General features: G+C 38.2%; 1 protein-coding gene across 2 annotated transcripts in view; it reads right to left on the bottom strand.

Annotated features, from left to right (window-relative positions):
* The window catches only part of MALT1 (MALT1 paracaspase), a 75,304-nt gene that overhangs the window by 22,608 nt on the left and 35,055 nt on the right, over positions 1-17,641 (bottom strand). Inside the window, exons 5-9 of one of the 2 annotated variants that reach the window (XM_038743878.1) lie at positions 11,161-11,339; positions 9,232-9,328; positions 6,497-6,529; positions 2,954-2,980; positions 1,420-1,452 (exon numbers count right to left, since the gene is read on the bottom strand). In XM_038743878.1, the coding sequence (XP_038599806.1) occupies positions 1,420-1,452; positions 2,954-2,980; positions 6,497-6,529; positions 9,232-9,328; positions 11,161-11,339 (369 nt within the window). The remainder of the gene's footprint in view (positions 1-1,419; positions 1,453-2,953; positions 2,981-6,496; positions 6,530-9,231; positions 9,329-11,160; positions 11,340-17,641) is intronic. The other variant, XM_038743879.1, reaches the window with a different exon arrangement.

Consider the following 17,641-nt stretch of genomic DNA (forward strand, 5'->3'; position numbering starts at 1 on the left):
TTGGGATTTGAACAGTAATTCACCTTCATCCTGTGTACACTCTTCATGGTTTTGTAAATTTTAACTATAGCCCCTCTCTCAGACTTATTTTCTAGAGAAGAGAAACTTTACCCATTACAAAAGAATCCTGGCACCCTTCAGTAAGAAAGTTAGTTTTTAGGGGTAGGTTTAAAATAAGGAAAGAGGCTGCAGATGTTCAAGGATGAGATGACCAGGTTCAGGCAGAGAACAGACAGAAACAAACAGACCTTAAAGCTGCAGAGGGAAGGGACATGGAAGTAGTCTGACTCTGGAGAGAAAAGGACAGGGAGGAATCATAGACAACTCCAAAAATACATGGTATTTTAAGTAGTAAAATTAAATCAATCATTAATTAATTTTCTGCCACTGCCTCCTTCAACTTCAGGTCATTTAGGTGACATTAGCTCCTTGAACAAGTTGTTTTCACTTGCTGTCTCTTTCAGTTCTCTCCATTCCCTGCAAGCTGGCTTCCACACTCTCCACTCCACAGAAACTGTCCTCTATAAAGTCACCAAGGCCCTGCTTCTTCCCAAATCCATTGGCCTCTACTCCATCCTTAACCTCCTTGACCTCTCAACTGCCCTCAACACTGTGGACCACCTGCTTCTCCTGGAAACACTAATCTTGGCTTCGTTGACACAGTCCTCTTCTAGTTCTCCTCCTATCTCTCTGACTGTTCTTTCTCAGTCTCTTTCACCTGGTCCTCTTCTACTTCCCATTCTCTAACTGTGTGGCAGTTCCTCAAGGCTCAGTTCTCTGTCCCTTCCTATTCTCCATCTACATGCACTCCACTGGAAAATTTGTAGGCTCTCAAGGCTTCAATTACCATCTCTACACAGGTGATTTGCAAATCTACCTCTACAGGCCTGACCTCTGTCTGCTGCAGTCTCACATTTCCTGCTGCCTTCTGGACAGCTCTACTTGGATGTCCTGCTGACCTTTGAAACAGGGCAGCTTAGATCATCTGTCTAAAATGTTGTGCTGCTCCCATCTCTCCCCTTCTCGAAAACTTCCAGTGGCTACCCATTGCCTCCCACCTTTACCAAAAACTCAAGATTTTTGGCATCAAGGTTATCCAGCAGCTTTCTCTCCTTACTTTGAGAACTTATTCAATCACTTACTCATCTTTCCAGTTTATTTTCCTCCCAAAATAACCCCTCTCAGACTTATGTTTTCAAAGACAATTTATCTGGCATAATCTAATCTTGGAAGGCTTCACAAGGAAGTGAGCTCTATATATCTCATTAGATTCTGAGCTCCACGAATGAACCACTTGGCAGGTATCCCATTTTTTTCCCCTACTGTTCTCTCCCAAATGCTTAATCCAGTGCTCTACAGACAGTAGGGATTCAATAAATACTATTGCTTGAAATATTTTGACTTGGAAACTTTACTCACCAAAAGACTGGACAGCCGACTGTTCTTTAGTGCCTAATAAAATGATGAAAGAAGAAATGGTAGAAAGTTTTCAGTGCTATTATGACTATTATCAGGGTTGAAACACAAACTGTCCGAGAATGACTGTAACAAAGCTAATGTTTAAATATCATTACATAAAAACTGTGTTTCAGAAGATGATTCATTTAAAAAATGCAACACCAATCAATCCCTTAGACTGGACCACCAAAATACTGAATATGTGTCATTTGAGGTCGATATTCTCAATTAGATGGAGTCTATGGTTGAGAATGAAGAATGAGCATTAGTCCAAACACATGAGAACCGGGAATCTGAGTGAAGAAATTGACTCTAGTGCTTAGTGGTTGCACCACTCATTCTCTCTTCCCTACATGCCATGTCCCCACTGGGGCATAGGTAGGGTGCAGTGAGGAAGTAAGGGGTTAAGAGTGCAGTGCATAGCAAAGTGCACCCAAATAATAATAATAATAATAATGGCATTTGTTAAGCACTTAACTATGTACCAGGCACCATACTAAGCACTGGGGTGGATACAAGCAGATTAGGTTGGACATAGTCCCTGTCCTACGTGGGGCTCACAGTCTCAATCCCCATTTTACTGATGAGGGAACTGAGGCCCAGAGAAGTGAATTGACTTGCCCACTGCACTATACTAAGGACTTGGGAGAATATAACCGCATATTTCCTGCCCACAATGACCTTACAGTCTAGAGGGGGAGACAGACATTAATATAAATAAATTATAGATATGTACAAGATAACAAGAATGGAATTTAATGCTTGGGACAAATTGAGGAAGTGAGCAAATAATAGTGATGGTATTTGTTAAGCGCTTACTATGTGCCAAGCACTAAGGATGAAATTTAAGAGGGATAATAGAGAGAAGATAATTCACTAATAGTGAAAAACATTATGCATCACCCCCCACACCTTAAAAAAAAAAAGAACCAAAGCCTGCCTTTGTCCAGGGGTGGCAAAACAAGAGCTATAAACATTGTAGTGGATAAAAAGTTGCTTAGGTCATTGCATTGTACTCAGTGAGTGCCCAAGCAATGTATTTATTGAGCACTTACTGTGTGCAGAGCACTGTATTGAACTCTCGGAAAATAGTAATAGTAAATGTCATTATTATTTTCCAAAATACTTAGCACTGGGCAGATCTTCCTTTCAGTTCTGTATGAATTGCAATGAGATGTACAAAAATTGAGAGAATTCAGACGAGAGCAATGAGAAAAGTTTGGTGAAGAAATGGTGGCAATTTAGTCTAGAGAAGAGAAGGCAGCTAGAAAGTTGGCTTTGGAGAAGTGAAGACAGCTGGTTGGATAACAGCGGGTGAAGAGAGAAAAGAGGTAAGGAGGGGCCAGATGGTAGAGAACCTTGAAGCCAAATGCGAGGAGTTTTTGGCATTGAGACGCAAGGAGCCATCACTACGTCGTGTTCCTTTGTGATTGTTAAATCAAGGCTTCCGTACATTTAAAATCTTAACACAAAAAACCAAAACAGCACTACTCACCATTTTGCCCATAGTTATTTAATTCATCTGCAATGAAACAAAAAAACATGTTTTACATAAAGTTACCAAAGTAACAAAAAGGGTGAAGCAAATCAATAGAAGTAGGTTATAAAAAGGAGAGTTATGCTATGTTAATCTATAATCAAACACAGCCCACAAAGGAAACCAACAGAAATAGAAAAATGGAACAAAAATTTTACTTTTATTAATATTTTGCCTACATATCCTTTCTGTTACTTTTGTAGTGCTCAGGAGTACTCTTTACCTGAATATTTGTTATAAACCCCAGGTTGTTCACTCATTCACACTTATATTTTTTAAAAATTTTTTAACCAATGCATATCTGAGGCATGGTCAAAACATGCCATTCCTTGCCTTCAAAAAATAAGTTGGGAATAGAGTATCATTCTTTTGGATGGCACTATTAATCTACCCTATAGTCAAAGGGAAGGATTTTCATACTCTTTTTAGGTTATTCAAAGCAGAAGTATGCAGTCAGGGCATGTAAGTCATTTGCTGCCTGGTCAGCCTGAAATCTAAAAACCTGACAGTAACACCATTCAAAAAACTTATAAAATGTTTGGTTCTTTTATTAAAATGTAAGTTCATCATTCTTACTTCTTTTAAGCAGGAATGTCATCTAATCTCATGTCAGGCTACATGAACTCACCATGCCCTTTTGAGCCTTCCTAATACATCGTGTTTTTTTGCCCAATGTCAGAGTCATTCCTTTGAAATTTAGTCTAGTTCATGCTGTCTTAAAACAGTTTAGGGCATGGCCAGCTATTATGCCAGTGAGCTGGGGGCACGGGATGGAGGGCAAGATTATAGCCTGGGGTGGAGGGAGCCTAGTGTTGTGGGGCTAATGAGATTTTTGGTGAAGTACATTAAATTTACACTGTACGGCACTATTCTTAGTCTTGATTTATTATTATTGACAATTATAGTAATAATGGTATATGTTCATTTAAATGCAAGAACATCACACAAGTGTTGTATTCCATCCAATGTGTTGACTGGAGGAGACCACATACTGATGCTCTACAATGCACTGGTGGCTGTACCACATCTTTGTGGCATAGTGGATAGAGCACGGTTCTGCGAGTCGGAAGGTCATGGGTTCTAATCTCAGCTCAGCCATGTATCTGCTGTGTGACCTTGGGCAAGTCAATTAATTTCTCTGTGCTTCAGTTCCCTCTTCTGGAAAATGGGGATTAAGAGTGTGAGCCTTACGTGACAGGGACTGTGTCCACCAATTATCTTTTATCTTCCCCAGAGCTGAGAACAGTGCCTAACACATAGTAAGCACTTAACAAATACCTCCTTCCCTTCCTCACATTACCTGTATATGTTTGTACAGATTTATCACTCTATTTTACTTGTACATATTTCTATTCCATTTATTTTGTTAATGATGTGCATTTAGCTTTAATTCTATTTGTTCTGATGACTTGGCACCTGTCTACATGTTTTGTTTTGTTGTCTGTCTCCCCCTTCTAGACTGTGAGCCCGTTGTTGGGTAGGGACCATCTCTATATGTTGCCAACCTGTACTTCCCAAGTGCTTAGTACAGTGCTCTGCACACAGTAAGCACTCAATAAATACGATTGAATGAATGAATGAACAAATACCCTAATTATTGTTATTATTGTTATTACATAAAGCAAGCACATGGAAGTCCTTTGGGAGTCTAACCTGGGCTAAAGCCTCATTTATCTTTCAGCTGCCCAGTATAAACTAGGGTTGTGGTGATCAGGTTGAGAGGCTGGTGGAGAGGATATTATTTTTCAAGGTTTTAAAAGATATGAAATTTGAGGGAAAGCTATTGGGGTTGAATTCATTTGGTTAAAAACATTTGGTTTTTAACCAAAACCAAAAACATTTGGTTAAAGTAAGATTTTACTTTTATACAAAAACATTGCTTTGGCAAGTGTTACTTCAGCATTATTACTCCTTTCTTGAATTTATAGATGTTGCTAGTGCCTATTGACATTAAACCTGTCATTTAATATGGGGGTCACTCAAAATTGAACAATACTCTAATATTGGTTTTGAATTGAGGACGTGGAGATGGTGTAAGAAGAATGGTAGCATATGAACTGGTGTCAGTAACCCATGGAAATTCCAGATTCTTTATGAGAAGGGAAATCCCTCAAGGAAATACAAAGCAATATTTATGACATTTCAAAACTACCTAAATTTCCAGATATCACAAAATCCATGTTGAGTTTATTGACAGTGAAGATACTGACTGTGCTTCATACAAATGTACTCTCTTGACTTCAGTTATCTAAGAAGGATTATGATAGATTTGTAAATCTTAGGTTTAATATTTTCACTGTCAAAATGAACTAATGCTTTAAAAGCATCTGGGGAGCAGAAATCTGGTCAAGTCAGGGAAAAACACTAAAACTCTATATTCTGCCCTACTCCCCATCACAGAAGTTAGAATCACTCTCAAATTCCCCTGAAATATCAAGGAATTGAATTTCTACATCACCCACACAGTAAAGAAAATGCTACTCTGGTTATGTTACAAATAGCTGATTTCCTTGGCCACTAAGGCCCCTCAACTAAAGGGCTATAATTTAGGAGAAAGTTCCTGGGACTGCCATCACAAGAGCTAACAACTCCCAAAAGATCATCTACTAGATTTGAGAAATAATTATATTGACAAGAATTCTTTCAGAGAATAGGAAAAACAAGAAAACCAAGTTATAAAAGGTAAACTCTTTCATTTCACCCAGTTAAACCCCAGAGGCATGCAAGCACATGAAAATGCAGAAACTGAAAAAAAAATACACAGCCATAACTTTCCATAAGTAAAAGAGGATATGACATAAAGTCAATTATCCAAAACAAAGGTGTTCAAGTTGGCTTATTGCATTTTATTTACAAAGTTCCTTTAATCAAAACTATTTCAGTTCAAATTCAAAGACAATAAAATGACACAAGAAGAATGGATGTTCTATTTCTACATTCTCATTAGGCAAGGATGACACCATGGATTAGTTGAAGGAATCTGAGAAAATAATAGGGCTGCTAGCCCATTTTATAAATATCATGTTTGATCATAAAATCTAAATGCAGGCTTTTATTTCAGAGGCATCACACAATAGTTCCAATAGAAATGAAATGAGTAAAAATGACTTATAAAGTATTATGTCCTTTTAGGTCCATCAATTGATAAGGACATGAATAATTTGGAAGGTGATGCAATCATTTATGATTTATTAGGTAGAAATACTATTTCTATAAAGAAGATTATATCAATTTTTAAATTGACTTGAATGACATTATACCAAAAGTGGAAGCTTTTTTGTACAATTTACACATTTGTTCATATTTGAGAGATTCAAACCAACAATATAAAAGTAGCTGAAGAAACTTCTACCCACTAAAAATTTTTATAGAGTGTTATTATGCTTATAGCTTAGTATTTTTTCAGTCACTGCATTCACTACTTTAGTTGTAGATACACCAACCCAATAGTTGACCCCATGCAGGATATTTTATTGTTTCACAACCAAAGGATTACACTACCTTCAGTGCACTCCACTGCCTCATCTGTTCTTCCTTTTTTCAGAGAAAACAAATTTGAATGTATTGTAATTCAAGTTTTTAGGAAGGGCAGACATTAAATATACAAAGAGATAAGTGCTATGAGAATTGTTTTTGATAAAACCAAACGACAGTGGCAAGATGGAACAATAAATATTATTTTACAATTCTGCATTTTAAATCTGTATTAGAACAAGCCCTGAAAACTAACCTATAATAGAGCTTTGCTTTTTTTATGGCAATGTTTCTTCAGAAAGTTTTCTTTCCAAGTTCAAAAATGATTATTTTAATGTGCAAAACTTAGTTTTTCTTAAAAATTATACAAATTTGAAAGCATGGTTAGTACTCGGCACAAATAATCAATCTCAAGTTTCCTCAAAAAAGTTTACTTGTTTTAATAATTATTTTTCTAGTTAACTTTTTCCCACTGATAAAGCTTGGAAATGGATTATGAGTTTGGAAATTTCACAAACTAAATTACTTAATCTGTAGATTCATATTTAAGTCAGTTAGCAACTTGTAATCAATCACTTAATTTAATACTAGAAATTTAAGAGCTGAGCTCTGTGATGAAGACTTTTTGAGAGAGAGCTGTGAGTTGATATTTAATGGAAGCAGCCCACAATTATTGGCCCATACTGTGGATAAGAGGTCTACACCTCTGGTTGTTTTGATTTTTTAAGGAAAACGTGGTGAATATATTCTTCTTCGTAAACATCGGGAGAAAACTGCCTCAAGTAAGGCAAGTGCTGGGTCTTCTATTTTCCATCTACACCCAGTCCCTTGGAGAAGTTGTTCACTCCTATCACCTCAACTACCATCTGTATGTGGATGATTTTCTCAAATATACATCTCCAGTAATGATCATTCTTCTTCTCTGCAGTCTCATATTTCCTCCTGCCTTCAGAACATCTCTATTTGGATGTCCTACTGCCACCTTCAACATAACGCGTCCAAAACAGTATTCATCTTCCCACAGAGAATCTGTCCTCCCCATTTTTCCCCTTTACTGTAGAAAACACTACCATGCTTCCTGTCTCACAAGCCCAGAAATTTAGCATTATCTTTGACTCATCTCTCTCATTCACTCCACATATTCAATCTGTCATCAAATCCTGTTGGTTCTGCCTACACAACATTGCAAAAATCCGCCCTTTCCTCTCCATCCAAACTGTGATTATGTTGTTCCATGCACTGATCATCCCCAGTCTTGACTATTACATTAGCCTCTTCGCTGACCTTCCTGCCTCTTGTCTCTCACCTCTCCAGTCTAGTTGACTCTGTTGCCTGGGTCATTTTTCTCAAAAATATTTTGTTTAGGAATCCCCACTCATCAAGAACCTTCAGTGATTGCCCATCCATCTCCACATCAAACAGAAATGCCATACCAACTGCTTTAAAGAACTCAACCAGCTTTCCCCTCCTACGTCACTTAACTGACTTCCTAAGACAACCCATTCTTCACACTTCAATCCTCTGATGCAAACCTAAATCTATGTACCTTAATTTTGTCTCACGGCCAAACCCTTGTCCACCTCTTCCCCTTGGCCTGAAACTCTCTTCCCCTTCATATCCCACAGTCCACTACTCTCTCCACTGTCAAAGCCTTATTAAAATCACATCTCCTCCAATAAACCTTCCCAACTTAGCCCTCATTTCCCCCACTCTCCTCTCCCTTCTGTTTTGTCTATGCACTTGGATCTGTATCCTTTCAGCACTTGATACTCTCCCCATCCTTAGTCCCAATGCTTATAGAATAATAACTAATAATTATGGTATTTGTGAAGCACTTACTATATGCCGAGCACTGTTTTAAGCGCTGGGATCGATACATGGTAATCGAGTTGTCCCATGTGGGGCTCACAGTCTTAATCCCCATTTTACAGATGAGGGAACTGAGGCACAGAGAAGTTACGTGACTTGCCCAAAGTCACTCAGTTGACAAGTGGCGGAGCTGGGATTAGAACTCATGACCTCTGACTCCCAAGCCCGTGCTCTTTCCACTAAGCCACACTGCGTATACATGTCTGCAATTTACCTAATTCCAACCTTGCCCTCTAGACTGTAAGTTCCTTGAGGGCTGGGAACATGTTCACCAACTCTGTTGTATTGGACTCTCCCAAGCGCTAGATACAGTGCTCTTCACCCAGCAAGTGCTAAATAAATTACCCCTGATTGAACAACTGCCTTATATTTGAATGGTTGTTTTGCACATACACTTTGTTCTCTTCTAACATAGGGATTATGTCCTTGCTTATGTGCTTACACTTCCACACTGTGGACAACTCACATTACAGTGCAAGTGCCTTAATCAGAGTTGCACACATGTACATGATCTTACAGTGGATGCTTATGGTCAGATAACAGCTCCTTCAAACCAAACTGTATCCTGAAAACATGTTACAAAAAAGGACCTGTGGGCACTATAAATTTTGTAGTAGGACTGTTTGCTTCTAAACTTAAGAATGCTCATACTTAAAGAATATGAAATGAAGGGGGCTACTTATATCAAGGGGAAAACACACCTCCCTCTTGAAGAACTCTACTGGGAAAAATTCCAAATGAATACCATACACCCAAACTGATATAATTCCTTTCCCAATCTAAATCACTGGATATATATATATATAATAAAATATATAAATATATTATATATATAATATAAAATATAATATAATATATATAAAGTATATGTATATAAAACCAAAACTGCTTACCTATGATGACTTCTACCTTCTTGCTGTTTTGACTATCTTGGTCATTATATACATGGCACCAATAGGTTCCCTGATGTTCCATATCCACATAAGGCACCTATAGTAGATCAAGACCACAAACAATGTTTCAATTTATTTTAAATTGAATTAGTCGACATAAAGAGAATTTTTTAAAGGACTGCACTAAAGTTTAGTTGAGGACTTCAACTTTATTTTAATGCTGGGTTTTCAATAAAATCAAGCAAATGACATTTTTAAAAATAGCTGAGCACTAGAGATACTTGTCCTCCATGCTCGAAGACAACACCACTGATGGCTGAAATTCACCTATGGATGCATATGTAGTTGAAATGGCAAATGCAAGACCTGAAGCCTGAGCCACACCATGACCATAAAAAGACTGTCCTTTGTTCTGTTGTCATGTTTGTCTTTGCAGTGTCTAGCACTATTTTTGCTTTTGCCCGTATGTTATTATTCTTAATGGCTCTGACTGCTGTGATGACTTCCTCAATAGTTAGGGGAGAGTGTCATATTCTTTGCATGTTGGGACATTTTGGTGTTTTGAGAGGGCCTCATCCTCAAAAATAGAGAAAATGTTGTTGCCACCTCTTCGTTGTTCCCTGCCTTTCTGGGATGAGGCTGAAATTATATAGATTCTTCAGAAGTGCTGTGATGGCCTTCCTGGAAACAGCCAACGTGTTATCGTTCTTGATTTCATGGCAGTCTGCTTAGCCTTGAATCTCTTCTGCTCTGACACCTGTCACGCATCTTCCTTACACTGACTTGCATGACACTATGCAGGTTTCCGCATTTGTTCTGAGTCATCAGTTGCTACATGGAGTCACTTGTTTTTTGGGTGCAGGGTAGATGATTAATCTCTGATTCATTTATGATCAACCAATCTTAGTAACCTGGTGCCTTTTCATGGTTTATGCTGAAAACTACTCCTAGAAGGAAGTTTAAAGTGTCATTCAAACTCCTCATTCTCGGCTTCAAGGCTGTCCATCACCTCGCCTCCTCCTACCTCACCTCCCTTCTTTCCTTCTACAGCCCAGCTCGCACCCTCCGCTCCTCTGCTGCTAACCTCCTCACTGTGCCTCGTTCTCGCCTGTCCTGCCGTTGACCCCCGGCCCACGTCATCCCCATGGCCTGGAATGCCTTCCCTCCGCACATCCACCAAGCTAGCTCTCTTTCTCCCTTCAAAGCCCTACTGAGAGCTCACCTCCTCCAGGAGGCCTTCCCAGACTGAGCCCCCTCCTTCCTCTCCCCCACCTCTACGTCCTTCCCCTCCCCAGAGCACCTGTATATATGTTTGTACAGATTTATGACTCTATTTATTCTACCTGTACATATTTACTATTCTATTTATTTTATTTTGTTAATATGTTTTGTTTTGTTGTCTGTCTCCCCCTTCTAGACTGTGAGCCTGCCGCTGGGTAGGGACCGTCTCTATATGTTGCCAACTTATACTTCCCAAGTGCTTAATGCAGTGCTCTGCACACAGTAAGTGCTCAATAAATATGACTGAATGAATGAATGAATTCAATTCCATACAAGTGCAAGAGTTCAATTCTGTATACTACAAAGGCCATATTAGAAATTAAGAGGAGGAAAATAGTAATTAAAAGAAATTGGGAGTGGAAAAGGGAAGCATTTCTCAAACCAAAATTTCACCCAATAAATACTAAAATGACTTTCTCTTCTCACTCCACTATCTCAAAGATACTAAGCATTTTATAGGGACATTTAAAATATGTGGACTTGAATCCCCATCTTATATTTATTTTTCTTCCCTTTTGAATCTCCAAACACATTATGAAAACTATAAATGTTTCATTAGTAGTAGTAATAGTATCTATTAAGTGCTCACTGCATGAAGACACTGTTCTAGGTAGAAGACAGTAATTGTTCCAAAGATTATTGACCTACCATGTAGAGTTTTTTTGTCTCATCTGTTATTGGAAATCCATTTCTGAACCACTGGTAATGAGGAATAGGGCTTCCAACAGCAACACAGTGTAAAAGCAATGTATCCCCTGGTATCAGCTTTTGAGGCTTTGGTTCAATACAGATTTGGAGTTTGGATTCAGAAAAGCCACCCAAATTTCCTTAAATAATAAATAAAATAACAACACTGTAAAAAGACAAGCTTTTCACTATTTCTTCCTAAAAAAAAACTGGAAATATGTACTCAGCGTCACCTTTAAATCTTAGCCAGATAGGTTTCTTTTGTGTTCAGTGGCATTACACTATATATATATATATATATATATATATATATTTCACAAGCTTTTTTACTTAAAAAAGAACATTCATTTTCAGAATTTAGCATGGGTAGATTATCATCTGGAATTTTCTCTTTGGACAGGCCATAAACGATTACAGGTAAATCCCAAATTATCAAAGATAGTGCTAAAAATTGCTAGTTAAATTGACAATGAAAATGGCTTAGAAGACTGGCTCTGAGAATGTGGTTCCTGAATTAGATAAAGAATTAATAAAAATAACTGAAAATGAGCAAACTCTATAATCAAATAACAGTAAGACAGAGAGTATTGCAGTGAAAGGGAGAGATTAAACATGTTTCATTATGTCACATTACACTGCCAAGGGTGGGATTGTATCCACAAATGTTACAATCAACTAGCACTGTAGTCTTTTCTATACATAAGTATATAGAAAAAGACTGTCCTTCTATATATATAGAAAAAGACTTTCTTTCAATACAGTCACACTTGTCTCCCAGAGTGTATGGTGCTATTTTAATTTCTGGTTAATGGTTTGCTTTTGCTGGTGTTTATCAGTTGCCAAAAACACTATTCAACATAATCTGACGTATGCTTCATTGTATGCTTCATTTTGATGCTACTGATGCCTGTCTACTTGTTTTGTTGTCTGTCTTCCCCTTCTAGACTGTGAGCCCGTTGTTGGGTAGGGATTGTCTCTATCTGTTGCCGAATTGTACTTTCCAAGTGCTTAGTACAGTGCTCTGCACACAGTAAGTGTTCAATAAATATGATTGAATGAATGAATGTAACATTAAAACATTTCTTCTGCTTTTTTTTTTTTTAAAGTTTTCACATTTCAGTTCATGACAAAACGGGTTAGGTATCTTCCTGATGTCTATTCTCTTCATAAATATATCTATTCTCCTCATTTTCTTCCAGAGAAAATGTAAGACAAAAAGCACTGTCCTGATACAGGTGGATTTACTGCAATCCACAGCCTGACTGATTTTGTATGCATTTTGTGTTAAATATGGCATTATCTGATACTGATGGATCTGCATTACAAATTTGATGAGCACCTGAAGGTAAGCCCATTTAGAAGGATGGACTTTACAACTGCTGCAGACCTTCGCTTTCTTCAAAATTTTATGCCACACCTGTGCCACACCCATTCCCATCTTCAAGAATATGAGACTTTTTTTGGTTCAGATTTCTAGTTCTTTATCAATCTGTGTATTACTGGACAATCAGATAGCATAATTCAAAGGTAGTATTTGAATCTGTTGTCTTGATATCCTGGGCATGTGTAGATCTTACCAGATGTCAGCAAAAACATCATCTCTATCTTTTTTCCTGCTAATTGCTAGTCTGGAGCCTTTTGAAGAATGCTGAAAGTAGTTTGTAGCTAGTGCAGAGCATTTAGTGAAAGTTCTGCACACAATAAGCACTCAATAAATATGACTAATTGAGCTGTCTGGCTTCCTGGGTGTGTGCTTCAATTCTGATTTGGTCAATTACAACACTGTAGCAAGATCTTAGGATATCAATAAACTTTTCAGGGCAATCTCAGTTTTTAAGTAGTTGCCAGAACACAATGACAGCCTTCTGTGAGGCAGGGTCATTTACCTTTGATTGGTCAATACATTTTTGTATCCAGGACTGCAGAATTCAGCCATATGAGCTGTGAACCATCCAAATTTTTTACTGACCACATTATTTATTATGAAATGCTGGGGACATTGCAATAGAATTAGTAGACATGATCCCTGCCCTAAAGGAGTTTACAATCTAACAGTGGAGGGAGATGTGAAAATCAATTACAAATTGGAGGAAGAAAGAAAAGAGGACATGTATATGAAATAGTGCTGAAGTAATAAGGTATATGAGATATGAGATAGGTATGTAAGTGTTCTGGGAGGTGGAGAATACTAAAATGCTCAGATGGTGAGGAAGTGATGAAGTGACAATTGTGGGGCTATAAAACTGGAGGTATTAGAAATTAATTGGGGAAGGCCCCCTGGAGGGTTTTGAAGATGGGAGAGTTGTGGTCTGTTGATTACAGAAGGGGAAGAGAGCTCCAGATGGGGAGAGGGGCATGAGTCAAAGGCTGGCGGCAGGAAAGATGACAGCAAGGCACATTTAGTTAGGTCAACTTTACTTTGAGCTGAGGTGTAGTGGGATGAGTGGACAGAAAGGAGGAGAGTTAATTCAGTGCCTTAAAAACCAATGTTCCAGATGTCTGTTTAATGCAAATCTAAAGACAAATGGGCAACCACTGGAAACTTTTGAAGACTGAGATGTAAGGAGAATGACATTTTAGATAGATGATCAGGGCAGCAGAGTGAAATTTGGATGAGAAGGAAGAGCTCAAAGGTTAAGAGAGCAGTGAGAGGCTGAAGGTTAGGAGAGAGGAGGCTAACTAAATAAGTAGCAAGAGCTTTGTCCATTTCATTTTTTCTTTCAATAATTTCAACTACATCTCTATGCAGAAGATTCTTAAATCTATCCCTCCAGTCCTGACCTCTCTTCTCTACAGTCTCACACTTCCTCCTGACTTCAGGACATCTCTACTTGGATGTTCCATGGACACCTCAAACTTGACATGTCAAAAATAGAACTCCTCACTGTCTTAGTCAAACCCTGTCCTCCCCCTGACTTCTCCATCTCTGTAGTCAATACCACTATCCTCCCTTTCTCAGTTTGGAATTATTCTTAACTTACCTCTCTCATTCAACCCTCATATTCAATCTCCTCTTGGAGGCCTTCCCTGACTAAGCCCTCATTTCCCCTACTCCCTCTTTCTTCCTTGCTATTCACCCCATCCTCAGTACCCAAGCACTTATGTACATCAGTAGTATATTGCAATATCTGTGTCTCCACTAGACTGTACGCTCCTTGTGAGCATGAAACATGGCTTCCCACTTTGTTGTACTGCATTCTCCCAAATGCTTAGTACAGTAATACCACTCATTGATTGCTTAACATTAACAGCATTTTACTGACTGGACAGCTCACTTAATGGAAATCTGATCACAATACTTACTATACTGAAGTTTATATAAATATAAAATGTAAACTTACATTGCCCTTTTTGAAGCTGCCTCACTGTTTCACCTTATCTGACATAAATTGTAAATAGCAGACCACCACAAAGTAGGAAGGTTTCAAGCACCTTGGGATGGAAAATGTTGGGGGGAGGGGGCAGAAGAGAAGAGGGGACAAAGAGAAAGTGTGTGTGTGTGTGTGCGTGTGTGAGAGAGAAAGAGAGAGAGAGAGAGAGAGAGAGAGAGAGAGAGAGAGAGAGAGAGAGAGAGAGAGAGAGAAAGTGTGTGTGTTTGTATACGTACACGGAAAAGGATGAACAATGTCATGGGAAATGGAGAGTTGGTTTTTTTTTTAATCCCGGGTTGGTAGGTATGGTTGGGATGGGAATAAAGTTTAATGTGGTTATAATGATAATGGTATTTATTAATCCCGTACTATTCATTCAATTGTATTTATTGAGCACTTGCTGTGTGCAAAGCACTGTACTAAGCACTCGGGAGTACAATATAACATCAGAGACATTCCCTGCCCCCAACGAGCTCACAGTCTACAGCGGGCACTATGTGTCTGGCACTGTGCTAAATTCTGGGTAAATACACGAAAATAAGATCAGACACAGTGCTTGTCTAACATGGGGCTCACGGTCTAAGTGTGTGTGTGTCGGGGGGGGGGGGGGAGACATGTATATTATCCCCATTCTATGTTTAAGGACAGATAATTTAAATGACCTGCCCAAGTTCACATAGCAGGCAAGTGGTAGAGCTGAGATGAGAACCAGTGTTTCCTGATTACCAGTCTTGTGTTGTTTTCACTAGGAGGAAAGGAGAAGAGAGAACAGAATTTTGGCACTATGGAAAAATGTATAGGTGTTACTTTGTCCTCTGTCCCTTATAATCCCCAGCCCACATATAGTCACATTTACTGTCACTTTCTTCTGTTCTTTCTGGGGGAAAAAAACATGCCACAAGAAGGGCACAAAGAGCTGAGAGTACAGGAAGTGAGAAATCTTTCTGCTTCTGGTAACAACCCTCCCATAGCTTCAGTCTGTCTCCCCAGTCTTTATCCTTCTCCTAACACTAAGTATTCGGAAGGGAGACATCATTCATTCCTGGCATTTTGTTTTCTATTTATATTAATCTATTTTAAATTATATTATATATTATAAATATTATATATTCTAGTCTGGCCAGCTGATTTTCTTTGTAGTGTTCTCATAACTTTTTTTTTACTAGATTTGATTAATCAAGCCCTCTATCATCACAGCTCTTTTTTTCAAAAACTCTCATAGCAATTCTTTATGATGGTCATTTTATCATATTGCTTTTATTGTTTTATCATAATATTTTTATAATTTGGTTCAGTGTGAATCATTAAACAGCATCTCCAGGCTCTGGTAAATGCCCTATAGGAGTCTATTAAAAATGAATTTTAATAAAAATATTTACTAGATTTCCCTTGGCTAGGGATACTTCGCAAACTTCCACTGAAAATTGCCATAAGAATTGTGGGCATACAGGAAAGAGTGAGTTCAGTACTATCGGAATTACTGTACATTAGGGTACTATAACAGAATCTTCACAAAATATTTCAGATTTTTATGTATTTAGCACACACCCATAACTGAAAACTCTGCACGTGCTCAACTGCAGCTTACTTTTTTCTCCCTTTCATCCTTAAAAGAATCAGGAAGGGATTTTTTTAATCTGTTGCTTTTATTGCATGTTTCCAAGAGCCAAGTACATGTATCAGCATACCCTAAGCATTAAAAATATGCTATTGGTGACCTGATCTTTTCCTAGCTAAGATCTACAAAAGCCAGGGAGTGAAGTTCTGCTTAGCTACACATTCACAGGCTTTCCTCGTAGATTCTTCCTCAGTCTATGGAATATGGAAAACGTAAGGGTTTTCAAAAATGTAGCCTTTTTCAACATCACGAAAAATGGAGAGAGAACTGACTTGTGGAAAGCATCATGGGTTTTCATTGTTCTCCACTGCTGGCAAAATCCTAGCCAGAATCTCCCTGGGCCAACTAAAGAACATTACCAATCATACACTTCCAAAATTGTAATGCAACTGCCACCCTCAGCTTTTCCTCCTCTATTCATATATAATAGCCAGATATAATAGATAGATTATAATAGACAGATTACAACATACAATCATATAGAGAAGCAGTGTGGCTCAGTGGAAAACAGCACGGGCTTTGGAGTCAGAAGTCATGGCTTCAAATCCCGACAGCCGCTTGGCATATAGTAAGCGCTTAACAAATACCATAATTATTATTATTATTGTCAGCTGTGTGACTTTGGGCAAGTCGCTTAACTTCTCTGGGCTTCAGTTAACTCATCTGTAAAATGGGAATTAAGACTGTGAGCTCCCCGTGGGACAACCTGATCACCTTGTAACCTCCCCAGCGCTTAGAACAGTGCTTTGCACATAGTAAGTGCTTAATAAATGCCATCATTATATATCCCTTTGCTTGGGCAAGACATTTTTCACTTATTTATGCATTCATTCAATATTTTCCCACTTATCTGCCTATCCTTTAAAAGTCTAACTCAGTGCTACTTAAGTTTTAAACATTTTAGGAGGAGGAAAGACTAAGGTTAAACTCTTCTACTTTCATATGGCACTTTTGCAGGTGGCTCTATAAAAGAAGTCAAACACACATGACCTTTATAGCGCACCTCGTAAAGTGCCACATACAGATATCAGGGTTACCACAGTATTTTTGAAAACGTGACAAACTCACTGTAACAAAGTGGGTTTTTAACTTGTTTTATTTTTTTAAAAAAACAACGCATATTAGAATTCACTTAAAATGTATTTTTTCCAGGCTTGGATAAATCTCCAACATTTTGATCTAATTGCAAAATAATAGTGAGTCCAATTTTCCAACCTGTACTTACAGAATGGGCTATACTAAAGCCCGTCACTGGTCTATGCAGGTCTGGAAATGTCTCTTCTCTCCCAGATCCCCGCTGAACATAGGTAAACTTTCAATTCTTAACAATTCTGTTGGGTGTTGATAAATGGAAAAATAAACAGATCTAACCAACTAATAGTCTAAAGTAATTTCAAAATTTATGGATAATTTTAGAACAGACCTGAACTTCAGAATAAATCCTTAAGCAACA

The sequence above is a fragment of the Tachyglossus aculeatus genome, chromosome 3 (genome assembly GCF_015852505.1).
Source record: "Tachyglossus aculeatus isolate mTacAcu1 chromosome 3, mTacAcu1.pri, whole genome shotgun sequence".
Classification (NCBI taxonomy): Eukaryota; Metazoa; Chordata; class Mammalia; order Monotremata; family Tachyglossidae; genus Tachyglossus; species Tachyglossus aculeatus.